A 15,960-nucleotide genomic window follows, 5' to 3' on the forward strand; every position below is an offset into this window, starting at 1 on the left:
AAGCTTCTCCTGCCGATTTTAAATTTTCTTTTGCAAATGTCTGCCTTCTTTCAGTCAAATGCAAAAGGTGGCAGAATCTATAGCTACTTACAAACAAAAGTGCAAAGCTAAATAGTTTGAGAGACAGAAGAAGAGAACTAACTGCTTATATCTGCTCATTTGTATCCCTCTGACTGGCTCACAAGAGTCATCCACAAGATCTCTTGATTCTGATGCAGATATAAAAGAAAATTAACTGAAAGTTTGCAATCAGAACCTTTTCTTGTGCTTCATCCAAGTGTGTAACTTCGCCCATTCTTCCCAGTCACATTGAAGATATGAAAAATTCAAAATGCAGCATCTGTGGAGGTAAGAAGCTGGCCCAGGATGCAGCTTCCTCTCAGAGCATCAGAGCTCATTTACTTACGCCACATGAAATGTCTAACTCCTTGTTTTATTGTGCACCATAATTTCCTTGTCATATTGTTTCCAAAAAGCCATTGTGACAACCATAATTATTTTACTACTTTTTTCTTTTGCAATGTAGTTCTTTTCTGTCTTGAATATTTTGCTATTCAGAAAGTTACAGCTACCCTGAATTCCCCTTCCTCTTAATTCTCTATCTGTGCTTTCTTACCCACTAACTCTTAACTTTCATTTGTAAGTCTGCCTTTTTGACATTTTTAAGGTATAACATTCTAGCAAGGGGTCATAGAACAGGACTGATGACCTCATGGAATGTCCTAGAAATCCAAGATGCTGTCTCTAAGCATCTTTTACAACTGGAGTAACTGCCCCTAGGTTCAGTTCAGAGCTGGACATGTAACCATATGGAAGTGCATCCCCTGAATTTGAGAGAAGGTGTGCTCTAGTTCACTGGTAACTAAAAGGAAAGTAAATAAAAGATCGAAACGTACCTGATAGTCTTTTGACAGTGTTGGAATCCTATGTTAAATGACTTCCCTTCCATACTGCAAAAAAAAAAAAAAAAAAAATGAAAAAATAAGCACAGTGAGCCTGGGGATTTTTCCTAGTTGTAAAGAACATAGGCCATGCATGCATGTAGACTTTGAGTGACTTTGGTTGACCAAACGTATTACAAAGGTTAGCATTGCTAAGAGATGCTTAAAGCAGCTTTTTGTATGTAGGCAAAGGGTTATTAGGCTACCCTATTCCTTAGGCTATTAATCGAGTGTGATAATTAACTGAGTCTCATGGTGAGCCAACCAGGAGTCTAATTGTTAGAATTTTTGAGAAATAAACCTTTTTTAAAAGTGTTTTTGAATAGTATATATTGGAACTGTATCCTGAAGAAAAATCTAGTACAGTTTGCACTCAGCTAACACAACTGCAAATGTCTGCTCTCAGCAAAAGGAAAAAGAAGACGTCTCCAATTAGGGGTTACTGTTTACAGATCGGAGTCAAAGTTTCTTGCTAAGGAAAAAGCAGTGGTCCTTGTTGCTATTCAAACTAAATGAATTTGAGTTTAATGGTTCCCTAACCAAAGCAGTTCCCGGAACTAAGCTTCACAGGCTTATGCCCAAGAAGAAACCAGTTATTAGAACTGCTGTCTCACGGAGGTCCCAAGATAGAGCAACAGGAGAGAAACCATCAGTTTACATTGGAACAAAAAAAAAATTATAAGTGCAAAATTCCTTTTAGTCACAGTTCCGACTAGTGACATTTACACCCAACATTTCCATTCTTATTCCAGACAATTTTAGTCGTGCGGTCAACCATCCCTGTCTTTGCTCTCTGATGTTGAACTTGCTGCATTAGTAATAAACTCTCTGTAATATAAAAACTGAATACTCAGTGCTTGGATGAGGCATATGAGAGAGAAAGGCCTTGTCTACACTACAGGGAAAAGTCGGTCTAAGTTACGATCTAAGCAATTTGAGTTACATGAATGGGGTAACTCAAGTCGACATAGCTTAGATCTACTTATTGGGGGGTGCACACTACGTGATATCAATGGGAGATGGTGTCCCGTTGACTCCCCTTACTCTTCTTGATCCGTTGGAGTACAGGAGTCGAGTGGAGAACGATCTGCGATCGATTTAGCGGGTCTTCATTAGACCCCCGTAAATCGACAGCCAATGCATTGATCTCCACGTGTCGATCCCCTGGTAAGTGTAGACAAGCCCTGAGTAAGAGTATGTCTACACTACGAAATTAGGTCGATTTAATAGAAGTCAGTTTTTTAGAAATTGATTTTGATACAGTCGATTATGTGTGTCCCCACTAAGCACATTGTCGGTGGTGTGCGTTCACAGTACTGAGGCTAATGTCAACTTTCAGAGCATTGCACTGTGGTAGCTATCCCACAGTCTCCGCCGCCCATTGGAATTCTGGGTTGAGCTCCCAATGCTGATGGGGCAAAAACATTGTCACGGGTGATTCTGGGTACATGTTATCAGGCCCCGCTCCCTCCCTCCGTGAAAGCAACAGCAAAAAATCATTTCTCGCCTTTTTTCCTGGGTTACCCGTGCAGACAACATACCATGGCAAGCATGGAGCCCGCTCAGCTCACTGTCACCGTATGTCTCCTGGGTGCTGCTGGCAGACATGGTACTGCAATGCTACACAGCAGCATCCCCTTGCTTTGCGGATGGCACACACTGCTATATGACTGCTAGCCGTCGTCATCCCATGGGTGCTCTTGGCTGACCTCGGTTAGGTTGGTCGGGGGCGCCTGGGCAGACATGGGTGCTCCTGGCCGGCCTTGGTGAGGTCAGTCGGGGGCACCTGGACAAAAATGGGAATGACTCCAGGTCATTCTCTAAGTTTCATCTAATGGAGATTCAGTCCTGCCTGGAATATCATGCCAGCTGGAGGCTTCTGCCTCAGGCTGCCCTCCCAGTTGGCAGCACCGTGCGGTCGCACCTACCCCAGCCTACCTCTTGCTCCCATGGCTCATGAAGCCTGGACAGTAGTAAGGTGCAGTTCAACTATAGGCTGAGCAAGTGCATAGTGGTGGTAGAATGTGCCTTTGGACGTTTAAAAGCTTGCTGGCGCAGTTTACTGACTTGATTAGACCTCAGCGAAACCAATATTCCCGTTATTACTGCTTGCTGTGTGCTCCACAATATCTGTGAGAGTAAGGGGGAGACGTTTATGGTGGGGTGGGAGATTGAAGCAAATAGCCTGGCCGCTGATTACATGCAGCCAGACACCAGGGTGGTTAGAAGAGCACAGCAGGGTGCGCTGTGCCTCAGGGAAGCTTTGAAAACCAGTTTCATGACTGGCCAGGCTACGGTGTGAAAGTTCTGTTTGTTTGTCCTTGATGAAAAGCCTCCCCCTTGGTTCACTCTACTTCCCTGTAAGCCAACCGCCCTCCCCACTCCCCGCTTTGATCTCCGCTTGCAGAGGCAATAAAGTCATTGTTGTTTCAAATTCATACATTGTTTATTAATTTGTCACACAAATGGAGGGATAACTGCCAAGGTAGCCCGGGAGGGAAGCACATGGGTGGGGTAGTTGTAGGGGCACCCCCTAGAATGGTATGCAGCTCATCATAAAAGCGGCATGTCTGGGGCTGTGACCCAGAGTGGTCATTTGCCTCTCTGGTTCTTTGGTAGGCTTCACGTGGCACTGCTGCGGGTCCCTGTTATAACCTCTGTCCTTCATACCCTTGGAGATTTTTTTCAAAGCATGAAAAAGCAGTTCTTCGAGTGCTTGCTCATATCCATTCCAGTTAGGTGTGCGCGCGCCGCGTGCACGTTCGTCGGAAGATTTTTACCCTAGCAACCCTCAGTGGGTCGGCTGAGCGCCCCCTGGAGTGGCGCCATAACGGCACTGGATATATACCTCAGCCGACCCACCTGACCCTCAGTTCCTTCTTACCGCCCGTGTCGGTCGTTGGAACAGTGGAGTGCAGCTTAGCTGACCTCCACTTCCCTAGCTTCCTCATAGTTCTTATCTTGTGAAATTGTACATAGTTATCTTCTTTCAGTTTTCTTGTTTTATTAGTTCTCAGTAGTTTTAGAGTTGTATTAGTTAGCGGGTTCGGGGATTAGCCCCCTCCCGGGACCGGAGCGCATGCCCGGCTCCCCGGGTTTCAAGCTGTGCTCGGCCTGCCACAGGCCTATGCCTACAGGAGATCCACATAGCTCCTGTTTAAAGTGCCTGGGAGAGTCGCACTTATCTACTAAGTGCCCAATTTGCAAGGCTTTCAAGCTGCGCACCAAGAGGGAGCGAGACATCAGGCTCAAACAGCTCCTCATGGAGGCAGCCTTAACCCCTCCGGCTTCAGCACCGTCTGCCATTCCATCGGACTCTCGCAGTACCTCCTCGGCACCAGGCCACTCTTCTCTGCCCAAACCGCGAGCACCATCGGCACCAAAATCGGCCCCGAGACGCTCTCTCTCGCCAAGGGCAAAAAAAGCGAAGGCCGCTGCCACCTCGGCACCGCCCGCTTCGAGGCAGCAGAGTGCGCCCCGACCGGACCGCCCGGCACCGAAACCTGCCGCGGCGCCGACCGCTCCGGCACCGACCATTCTGCCGGTACCGTCGACTCCGGCCCCACAGAGGCCGTCGAGTCCGGAACCTGTGTCCTCCCCGCCACCCGCCGCGGTAGAGCTCCCATTGCCGTCGACTCCAGAGACCTTCGCAGCGGCAAAGGACCTTTATTGCTTTGACGGACCCAGCAGTGCCTCCGCCCCCGGCACCACCGGTGTGGGTGCTCCGTTCTATTGGCAAGCCGGCACTGCTCAAACCACCTCCTGGCACTGAGTCAGACCGGCACCGCTCCCGCTCCAGGTCACACGAACGTTCCCGGTCCCGCAGATCTCATTCCCGGCGTCGATCGCAACGCCGCTCGCAGTCCCGGCACCACTCTAACACGCAGCGCAGGTCAGACTCACGGCACCGGTCGTTCTCCCGCTCCCCGACTCAACACTCGCGGCACCGATCCAGATCCCAGTGCCGATACGGACACCGTGCCTCTCGGAGCCATTCTCGACACCGAGAGTGGAGATCACGGTCGACTTCCCGACACCGTGCCGGTTGTAGGTCCCGATCTCGCTCTCGCTGCTGCACTGCCTCCCGGCACCGGTCACCAGAACGGCGGGGAACGAGATCAGTCGGCACCTCGGCGCAGGGCTTCTCTGCTCCTCCATGGCCCTCCAGGCATGTGTCGGTATCATCACAGGCCGACAGCTATTATGTGGACGAGCATGACCCTCAGGTGCCCTCGGGAGTCTTCCAGGAGGCCCGATACACAGACCAAGACCCTCGTCAATGGGGTTTTTGGACTCCTTGGGCTTACCATCAGGCCCAAGGCGCTCCTCTGCCTGCCACCCACGCAGTTCCATAAGAGCCGCGTGTCCCAGAGGCTACTGTAAGCCACCCCCAGGATGAGACGGAGGTACCACCACCACCACCCCTCCAGCCTTTGCCGGAGCCTCTTGATCAGGAACCGTCCCAGGACCCAGAGGCTGGGCAGGATACCATCGTCCCGGGGGTCTCTTCTTCCTCCTCCCCGGATGAAGCAGTAGCGAGGTCTTCCTCTTCAGGGCCCCCTCCGATAGATTTGAGGGCCCACCAGGACCTCCTTCGGAGGGTGGCATTGCGCATGGACCTCCAAGCAGAGGAAGTGCCAGAGGTGGACGACCCTGTGGTCACCATTTTGTCGGCGGACGCTCCATCCAGGGTGGCTCTGCCATTCATTAAGACTATTCAGGCGAATGCTGACAGCCTTTGGCAATCACCGGCCTCTATTCCTCCCACAGCCAAAGGGGTGGAACGCAAGTATATGGTCCCCTCTAAGGGATATGAGTATTTGTACGTCCACCCTCCCCCCTCGTCGCTAGTGGTCCAATCCGTCAACGACAGGGAGCGTCATGGACAGCAAGCCCCGGCTCCTAAGTCTAAAGACGCAAGACGAATGGACTTGCTAGGCCGCAAAGTCTACTCTGCGGGCGCCTTACAACTACGAGTGGCTAACCAGCAGGCCTTGTTGAGCCGTTACTGTCATGACACATGGGCTGAGGTGGAAAAGTTCAAGGAACTGCTACCTCAGGATTCGCGCCAGGAGTTCGCAGCCTTCCTGGAGGAAGGTAAGAAGGTGGCTCGTACATCATTACAAGCCTCCTTGGATGCGGCCGATTCAGGAGCCCGAACTCTGGCCTCCGGCATCACCATGCGCCGCATCTCCTGGCTGCAGAGTTCGAATCTCCCCCCTGAACTACAATATACAATCCAGGACCTTCCCTTCGACGGCAAGGGGTTGTTCTCCGAAAAAACGGACCCCAGGCTCCAAAGCCTGAAGGATAACCACAGGGTTATTATCCGCACATTGGGGATGCACACCCCTGTGACCCAGAGACGTCCGTTCCACCCCCCGCTTAACCAGCCCTACTTTATGCCCCGGTACAGGCAAGACTCTGGTCAGCGACGCGGTCGAGGGGGACGTAGACGGCAGCCTGGTCCACAACCGTCCCAAGGTCGCGCCCCTTCTAAGCCACCGGCGGGGCCAAAATCGTCATTTTGAAGATGCGCCCAGGGACGGCCTACCAGCTCTGATTCAGGATCCTTTCCCTCCCTTTTCCAACCGCCTTTCCTTCTTCCTCCTGGCGTGGTCCCGGCTGACCTCCGACACCTGGGTCCTCCGCACAGTGGAACGTGGATATCACCTGCAATTTGTTTCACCACCACCTTCCCACCCTCCTTCCCGGTCGCTCTTCAGGGACCCCTCTCACGAGCAACTCCTCTTACAAGAGGTGCAGACGCTCCTCGCTATCGGAGCGATAGAGGAGGTTCCTGAGAGGGAAAGAGGCAAGGGGTTTTATTCCCGTTATTTTTTGATACCCAAGTCCAAAGGGGGCCTCAGGCCCATCCTAGACCTGCGAGACCTCAACAAATACATGCTAAAGTTGAAGTTCCGCATGGTCTCCTTGGGGACCATCATTCCTACCTTGGATCCTGGAGACTGGTAGGCCGCCCTCGATTTGAAGAACGCTTATTTTTACATCGCCATCTTTCCACCACACAGGCGCTTTCTACGATTTACGCTCAATCACCTTCACTTCCAGTTTGCGGTCCTCCCCTTTGGCCTATCCACGGCCCCGAGGGTATTTACGAAGTGCATCTCCGTCGGCGCGGCATCTGCGTTTTTTCCCTACCTAGACGACTGGCTCATCAGGGGGATTCGCGGACACAAGTACAGCAGCATGTAGCAGTGATCAGGTAAGTAACCGTTTTTTGGGGTTTTTTTGTACATAGGCAAAGGGTTATTAGGATAAAGGCTATAAAGTCATGTTAAATTGAAGATCAGTAAGTGTAAAGCAAAGGACTCATTCCACAGCTCCTCCTAATCTATTTCAAAATCTGTAATACTATTCATGAGGTGTTTGTCCATTCAGTGTGTCATAGCTTGAAATCATGGACAGTCATAAAGTAATTATTACCACTCATTTCTCTTTTTTACAGTTTCCAAATAAAACAGTTGCACATGTTGCCTGCAATATGCTTAACATGCTGATTCATTATGTATATAGGCTTCAAATATACCAAGCTGATTCACCTTTAAAAATTATTCAAGTAAGTAATTACAAAATATTTTAAACAATTTGCAGTTTTCTAGGGATTTTAGGAAACCATATAATTGAAATTGAATTAGCTAATTTAAGATTGTGATGTGAATGTTTTTATAGACGTTAAGTATAAAGTGTGCTTTTAGTCAAATTAAGTTTGCCGCCTGCATGGATGCGCTAGGTAGGTGGAGGAAGGCCTCTGTGGCCTCTATTGCCTCCTTGCACACCTGCATGAGGCAGATATAACTTAGTCCCTAGAGTTCATTAAGTAATTTCTTTTTGAAGTTCAATAAAAATTGTTTTACAAACAACAGTCTAACTGGATTCTACAGTTTGACGTAATTTTAGAAGAATTTAACCATAGGTATGGTATTGTATCACACTTTCCTGATGACACAGTTCCTTTAAACTTAAATATAACTTTTAAAGAAAACTATTTATTTATTGTCCACAGATCCTGATAGCAACTATTACTCATCTTCTACCCAATACAGAAGCTTCCTCTTATGAACAGGACAAAAGGGTAATTAGACATTAATCATGCTTTTTTATATATGCTACTGTTAATATAACTATGAAACTGCCAGTCATGGCTCTATGATTATGGTTGACTTTTGCCTTAAGGCTGGGATTCAGACTCTTTGTATGTAAAATATACTATATTCTCCCCGAAATTACAGCATTTATTCTTTGAGAATAGAATGAGTTTTCTCAGAATTTACAAGTACAGTAACTCCTCACTTAAGGTCGTCTCGATTAATGTTGTTTCGTTGTTACATCAGTTAGGGAATGTGCTTGTTTAAAGTTGCGCAATGCTCCCTTATAATGTTGTTCAGCAGCCACCTGCTTTGTCCACAAAAAGAGCGGCCCGTTGGAGCTAGCTGGTGGGGGCTTGGAATCAGGGTGAACTGGCAGCCCCACTATCAGCTCCCCACTCCCCTAAGTTCCCTGTGTGGCAGCTACCCAGCAGGCTATCAATTCCCTGCAGTTCAGCTGACCCTTCCCCCACTGCCATGTGCTGTTCCTGCCCTCTGCCTTGGAGCTGCTCCCGGGAGCCTCCTGCTTGTTGTGCGGTGGGGAGGGAGAGGAGGGGGGCTAATGCCAGGGTGTCCCCCTCCCTGCTGCTGCTGCCCCCTGCTTACCCCATCTCAATAGATCAGTGGGGAGACAAGACAAGGCTCAGGATGGAGGGAGAGTGCTGGCAGCAGCTGCTGTTTCAACTTGCTGATCTACTTTAAAAGGCAATGTACTTAGAGTGGTACTTAAAGAGGCAATGCGCATCTCTCACATGTGCATCTCACACACACACACACACACATGCGCGTGCATCTCACACACACGGTGTGTGTGTCTGTCTCTGTCTGCCATGCTGTCTCCCCTCCCTCCATTTGTTAATGTAGCCTTACACTCTACAAAGCAGCACAACATGTTAACTCTTGAGGACTCAGCTGTTCTAGTTCATCATTTAGCAGCAAGGCATTCAATGGAAAATATCCTACCGTCTTCCACCCCCTCAACCAAGCTTCACAATCATCATTGCCGTGTATAGTATTAAATACAGTCTTCTGTCTGATGAAAAAAAATTCCCTGGAACCTACCTCCCCACACACGTTAAATCTTATGGGGAAATTGGATTCGCTTAACATCATTTTGCTTAAAGTTGCAGTTTTCAGGAACATAACTACAATGTTAAGCGAGGAGTTACTGTAAAGCTATTAGCGTTAAAATTAATTTTAAAACTGGTCCATTAATAAACTTAGCACCCTATGTCAGACCTTTTCTTCTGGTCCCTAACGATCCTAATACCAGAGTATTGCAGACTTTTCAAACTTCCTATATAATTATTGTATTGAAATCTTGTGCGTAGACTACATTTGAAGACCACTTTAGGATTAATTATCATTTTGTATTGTTACCAGGAATAATTTAAAGTGTATTCTTTAGAAGGAGTAGCACATAATTCTTCATTAATTCTGCAAAGATTGCCTTCTTTCAAAATGATTGCCATCTCCTGTTGTTCTTAGTGTGCCTGGAGCCACAGAGGCCTGAGGCCCTTAACAAAGATGACCTCTGCTTTCATTCAGCTGCTCCTCAATGCTCCTTTCTGCCTCCTGATAACATAGTGGATTACCATCCCTGAAGTGCAGTTTGGCTCCACTTCTGTTAGGAACAATGAAAGGCAATGGCCATTTTTGAAAAGGGCATCTCTACTCAGGGCAGTAAGTGGCTGATTGTGGCTCTCTTGTGCTTGGTCACCCCACCCTGGTGGAAAGTGGAGCAGTAAGGGACCTATTTTAACTTCTGCCCCCGTCATAAGCTCCATTAGGCCTCATAGCAATGGAAGATCATAGAGTTGCTCTGCTCCACCACACCACCTCCTTCCTCTTCCCACCCAAAACACACATGAGATGCCATCTCCCTCCCCTTATGCTAATAATAGCATCCTTATACTGGGGCTTCGGAGCTGGTGTAGGGCACAGCAGAGCTCCACCTCCACCAAGTTTACACTGGCAAGGTGGTTCCTCTATTTAAGGAGATTTCTTCTCAAGTTATGTTCTGTCATCTAAATCTGGGACTATAAATACTAAAATCCCTTAATCATGTGTTTTATTGCATGATGTCACTATGGGGAAAAGTTAAGATTATAGCTGTGAAATGGGTATTATGCTTATATGTCTTAAAATATAGTTTCCGAAATCGCTTTAGGGGTTTACTTTGTTGTCACATTGATAAAGATATTTATTAACATATTTAAAGTATTTTGAATAATTTTGTTGCTGTTTATTTGAACTCAGTTGCTTTATTTATTTCACCATGGCCACTTGTTTAGGTTTTTTAACTATAAACAAGTTTTAATTGTGTTTTGAGATAGTGTTTGACATGAGTTTACCATTATTATTGAACTAGTAGTCTGATCTGTGTTTGAAACCTTGGCGTGTTTGTTGCGTAATGGACAGTGTAAAAATAGCCACTAGAGGAAGATGGGTGTATTATAGAGTGAAAAAGTTGTTGACCTAGGAAAGCATTTGGATAGCCTTCAATGAATATATGGTGCTGTATAGTTATAGTAGCAGATTATGAAGGAAGAATAACAATATTTATAAAGTAGTAAAGGCAATTCAGATTGTTTACTCTTGCATGATCTTTTATTCTCTTTACAATGAGGCTCAAGTGCGACCATTCCACCACCCCCACGTACATGTTGTCGATCTGTCATTTTAAAAGAATTTGTTTTTAAATGAACTTTGCAAAATCATGGAAATTTATCAGCACAGGCACAGCTATTCATCCACCTATCACGATGATGATAATGAAAAGCTATTCATATTGATAGTCCTTGGACAGAATATAAATTGGGGCCTTCAGCAGCTAGAGCTTTCACCTACAATATGAAGTTTAGGCATGCAGTAGCTTCTAAGTAACTTTAATGTGGTGGTATTGTCTAAGGTTGATTACCTGTATGGTTAAATTAGGAAGAGAAACTAAAGCAGGAAAACAAAATACAGTAGGAAATGTAAAGCATCAGACTGCTATTTTAATGAATTGTAACTAAAAATACTGTTGTTACAGTTGGTGGTTTCTTTACTTCTCTGTTTATTGGACTGGATAATGGCCTTGCCTTTAAAGACCTTACTGCAACCTCTTCACACCACAGGAGCTGAATATAAGACCGAACAATCTGTTCTTAATTGTGTATATAAGGTATTTGTCCTTTACATTGTTTTTTGTTTTGTTTTTTAATGAAAACTTGTAAAGCTGGAGGTGATGTTAGTTATGGGGAATGAAGACAGAACCTTTCTGTTCTATTTGACTCAAATTCTGTGACTGTACTATTTGCTTCTTCTGCCTGTAAACTTATGCATTTTACCCAGAACTACTTAGTTTTGGGATGTATCCTATGCAGTTAGTTTTGCCTCATTTTGTGATGGTTTGATCTAAAGAAGTTTAATCATTCATATAGTGCTATAAATAATGTTGGTCCAAGAGAAGGTTAGTGCCAAACAAATAATAGAACACTACCCTAAAGGGTTTACAGTTCAGGGGCAGCGGTGAAGGTCAACCCTACAAACAAGACAATGTATGTAGATTGGAATGTGACCCTTACAGATTGAATTACTTTAACCTTGGTTTATTTAATTTGCTTAGTGCAAACATATGGTCTATGCCATTAAGTACAAAACAAAGACAGATTTTACCCCTCAAAAATCTTACATTTGAAATGTAGATACATAGAGAATAGGAAATCTATTTACTGTATTTTTATTACATATCCTTTTTACACAGCTGCTGTTTTTACTAACCTTCCTTTAGTATAGCACTTGCAGACAGGAGTTCAGATCCATGAATGTACAATGTTTAAAACTATCCCACTTTTTTTTTTACTCTGTTTAGTGGGTTTCATTGTTTGGTGATAGGTTTTCTGTTTTTAACAAATTAATCAGATTATGAAGTAAAGTTAGTAATCTGTTTTGAAATCCTGGTCTTGTTCTAGGTTCTGCATGGATGTGTCTATGGAGCTCAGTGTTTCAGCAACCCAAAATATTTCCCTTTAAGTCTCTCTGATCTGGCATCTGTGGATTATGATCCTTTTATGCATTTAGAAAGCCTGAAAGAACCAGAACCACTACATTCTCCTGACTCAGAGCGATCTTCTAAGCTCCAGCCAGTCACAGAAGGTATGTCAAATTGTCTGGATGAACTCTTATTTAAAAGAGAATAGACAGTCTCTTGGTTTCCAATACTGAAGTGTGTGTCTACATAATGAATTTTAAATTATATTTAATGTCTTTTTAGACAATACGTAATGTTTATCAGTATAGAATGAAACAGTGTAATTTTGAAAAATTACAACTCAGTTAACTAAAATAAATTGATTTCTACATTGTAAAAGATCTATCTTATATGGATCCTTCTGCTCATGTGTATAAAAAGTGCAAAATATTGCAATGTGATGTGTAAATGTTTTACTTCTCCTTTTGTTTTAGGTAAATGAGTGCACTTAAGTCTTAATTTTGCTCTTTTTTATAATTTTGTTTTTTATGATCTTCCAAGTGTAATTTTATAATATCACTAAACTGACATGACAGAATTTGAAAGACTGTTGAAAGTTTTCTATATTTAAAATGGATTATTGAAACCTATAATAATTCATTCTGTGCCTATTTTACACGTTTGTAAAAAAAAAATGAAGTTAATTTCTAGAATACAGTTTTATGTCATCTACTTAATTCCTGACTCTGATGAGGTTTGAAGAACACTTTCTTCTGAAATAAAGACAGCAGACACGAGAAACTAAGATTTAAAGTAGTGACACATTTCTTGTAAAATGTATCTATCAAATGGCCTCAATGGAAAGAAAATTGAAAAAGATGAGTTTAATATTGATACCAAATACTCTATGTAGTGCTATTCTCCCTCCATATTAAGTTGTTCCCTTTAGGCTTCCTTAAAGGTATTAAGAGCCAGATAAATGCAGAACCTTTTTGTAGCAGCTGTGTGCTAACAGCAGGTGATTTTGTGGTCTGTAGTGACTACGTGCTGTTTTTTTATGTGGGGAAAATGGCTAATCATTGTGCCCTTGTCTAAGGCATGCTTCATCATCCTCAAGTACTTTTTTGGCCAAAGAATTCTAAACATAGAGCTGGCCCCTAATAAGCTCAGTATTGGATTGAACAAGTCTGATTTGAGAACTATTGGCAGGAGGAGCTGTAATTATTAAATTTACTGAAGAATGAAGCAAGGTACTGTATTTGGCTTTTTGTCAAATGGCAGTGGTCTTATTAGCAAAAAGTAATCATCTGCAGGGTCAGAATGAAAGCAGCTTTGAAGGATTCATTCTGTCCTAATTACAGTTTCACCTATACGTATTATGTAAAGCTAATATTTAAAGCATTTGCCAGAATTAACTTCCACTGCATGTTCTATTACAGTGTAGTGAATTGCAGCAGCTTTTTATGCCTTGCATCTTTTGTATGCTATAATGATCTGTAATTATGGGTTTGCAGCAAATGCTGTGTGGCTTGTTTAATCTGACAATCTGAAAAGACAACCCTGAATAGATTTTTTTAAATGAATGCCAGTTGCACAAAGCCTTAGCATTGATTTCTTCATCTTGCATTTCCCCACATGATTGGTTCTTTTATGATTTCTTGTTAAATTTCTAAATAAAGGTAATTCCACGTGTTCCTTATGTCTCCTTAGATGAGATATGGTAACCTTATATGTTTTCTTTAAAGTTTCAAGGCTTTGTAAATCTGAGTAGGCTAGATTACCAGATGTAATTGACAAACCATAACACAGATTTAATTGCTGCCCTGGCACTTCTTGCCTGTGCCATCACCCAGGGAACATTACCAAGCACTGTTTTACCCATCCCACAGCGTATTCTCTTGCTTGCATTGTGGTAGAAGCAAAGTTGATGGATTAGAGTAGTCAGAAGCCAGATCAAATAGGGGGCCAAGTAGTGCATCTCAGCAGCAAAGGAGCATGCTGATTGGCTGCATTTGGAGAAGAAGCACACTATTTGAACTATCATGAAGCCAAACCACACAGCACTCCTCTCACTAGACATAGACTTAGCAGTGTACAGGTGCTTTCATACAAACCCGTTGGGGGCATAGATAGGTAGAATGGGCAGGCGTATTAGTGGGGAAAATGTACAAGGACAAGGAGAGAGTGTGCCACACTCTATTTAGGACGAAAGCTCATTCATGAGTCTGTATCAGATAAGCAGTTGTCATGTGTTTAGCATTTTAAAGACGGGGTAGTCCTTTGCAGGTTTGACAGCTGTGATTGGGAGACTGGACATATTACTTCTCCCATTGTGCAGGGATAAGTCCACCATTAAGGGACTTGTGGAGGCATACCCACAGAGCAACCCTCTACATCAGTAGTTCTCAAACTTTTGTATTGGTGACCCCTTTCACATAGCAAGCCTGAGTGCATCCCCCCTTATAAATTAAAAACACTTTTTAATATATTTAACACCATTAGATACTCTGGATGCAAAGTGGTGTTTGGGGTGGAGGTGGACGGCTTGTGACCCCCCCATGTAATAACCTCTCGACCCCCTGAGGGGTCCTGACCCCCAGTTTGAGAACCCCTTCTCTACATGTTGGTATGCACTAGAGCAGCATCTGCTCAGAGGCTGATACAGCCATCCCAGTGAGGGAGTAGGCAAAGTTTTGTTGAATTCCCTAGGAAGCAGGCAAGAGTAGGGATTAGGGAGGTATACAGAATTTGCTAATCTGTGTCCATGTCCTCCCTTCCATGTGTCTGTGGCAAAGTGATAGTATAGCTGACTTTTACAAGGAACAGTTCTGAAATTAAATGAAAATCTATATTAGAGTTTTGTTTAAATACCACTGAAATTACATGATACAAATCTATATTAAAAAAAAAAAAAGTAGGAAGCCTTTTCCTGTATTAGCAAAGCTTGCAAAGTTAAAAAAAAAATCTTTATTTTCCCAGGGTCAGGTGTTCGTAGAACTCTAAATGTTAAAAATGGAAAAAAAATCTGTTAGTTTACCTAGTCCTGATCTTTCAACTGTTGTTGCAGGATTGTGTCATGTAACAAGTGTGTGAAAGCAATATGTATTTATGCTGAGACAAAAAAAAATACTAAATATTACATAGCTATTGCAGTGTCACTTGCTGGCAAAATCAGACAATTGTATAAAACTTTTAAAGGGGGGACTTCTTCCACAGCTTCAGGTAAAATCATTTTCTCTTATAAAATTGCATCCACAGATCCCCACTTTTGGGACCTGTGTACTGTGTCCCTTGGACCTCAGACCTTCTTACAGGCTGGTGCTTGGGACATGAGGCTGAGAGAGACTGCACACACACAACTGTACTCCAGGATCAAAATTATTAAAAGGTGTTCAGCTGTTACACTGTTCTGGATATTTTTTTCTATTTTCTTCTTCATATTCCTCTCAACAAATATTCAACCTGCTGTAGATAACTTTCCTTGTAGATTTTAGGTTCTAAAATTAACAAAGGTTTCCTCAACTTTTTGTTCAGTTCTTACTTTTATTTAAAATTAATAAAATAATAGAACTTTTTCCCCTTAAAGTCTTGCCACCATCTGCTATTTTAGTTGAAGGTGACACCTGTATCTTTTCTGGGGGTGAGAGGATAGAAAGCACTTAATTCACTTCTCACAGGCTGTAGTTAGACCAGAACAACTTGTGCTTAGCATGCCTAGGGAAAGGATATTTCTTTGGACTGTGTACAGCTAGCTTGTTTCTTTATCTGCCCCGGAGGTTCAAAGGGAGTAGGAGAGACATTCGGTCATTATTTTCCCCCTCAGCTGCACCACTGCAATAGTGATAAGCCCACGGCCACCTGCTGATCCAAGCATCATAAAGAGGACAAGAAATCCTCCATTCCATGCATTGTCTCAGATTCTGCAGCCTTTGTTAAATCGTTGGTGAAAGACCAT

The 15,960-nt window shown here is 43.9% G+C and overlaps 1 protein-coding gene across 11 annotated transcripts in view; it reads left to right on the forward strand.

Moving 5' to 3' along the window:
* The window catches only part of RALGAPA1 (Ral GTPase activating protein catalytic subunit alpha 1), a 258,521-nt gene that overhangs the window by 161,532 nt on the left and 81,029 nt on the right, over positions 1-15,960 (forward strand). For all 11 annotated transcript variants that reach the window (XM_039534629.1, XM_039534621.1, XM_039534630.1 and 8 more), the window contains 4 exons: positions 7,411-7,521; positions 7,969-8,037; positions 11,085-11,216; positions 12,007-12,190. In XM_039534629.1, the coding sequence (XP_039390563.1) occupies positions 7,411-7,521; positions 7,969-8,037; positions 11,085-11,216; positions 12,007-12,190 (496 nt within the window). The remainder of the gene's footprint in view (positions 1-7,410; positions 7,522-7,968; positions 8,038-11,084; positions 11,217-12,006; positions 12,191-15,960) is intronic.

This window comes from Mauremys reevesii, linkage group 4, assembly GCF_016161935.1.
Source record: "Mauremys reevesii isolate NIE-2019 linkage group 4, ASM1616193v1, whole genome shotgun sequence".
Taxonomy (NCBI): domain Eukaryota; kingdom Metazoa; phylum Chordata; order Testudines; family Geoemydidae; genus Mauremys; species Mauremys reevesii.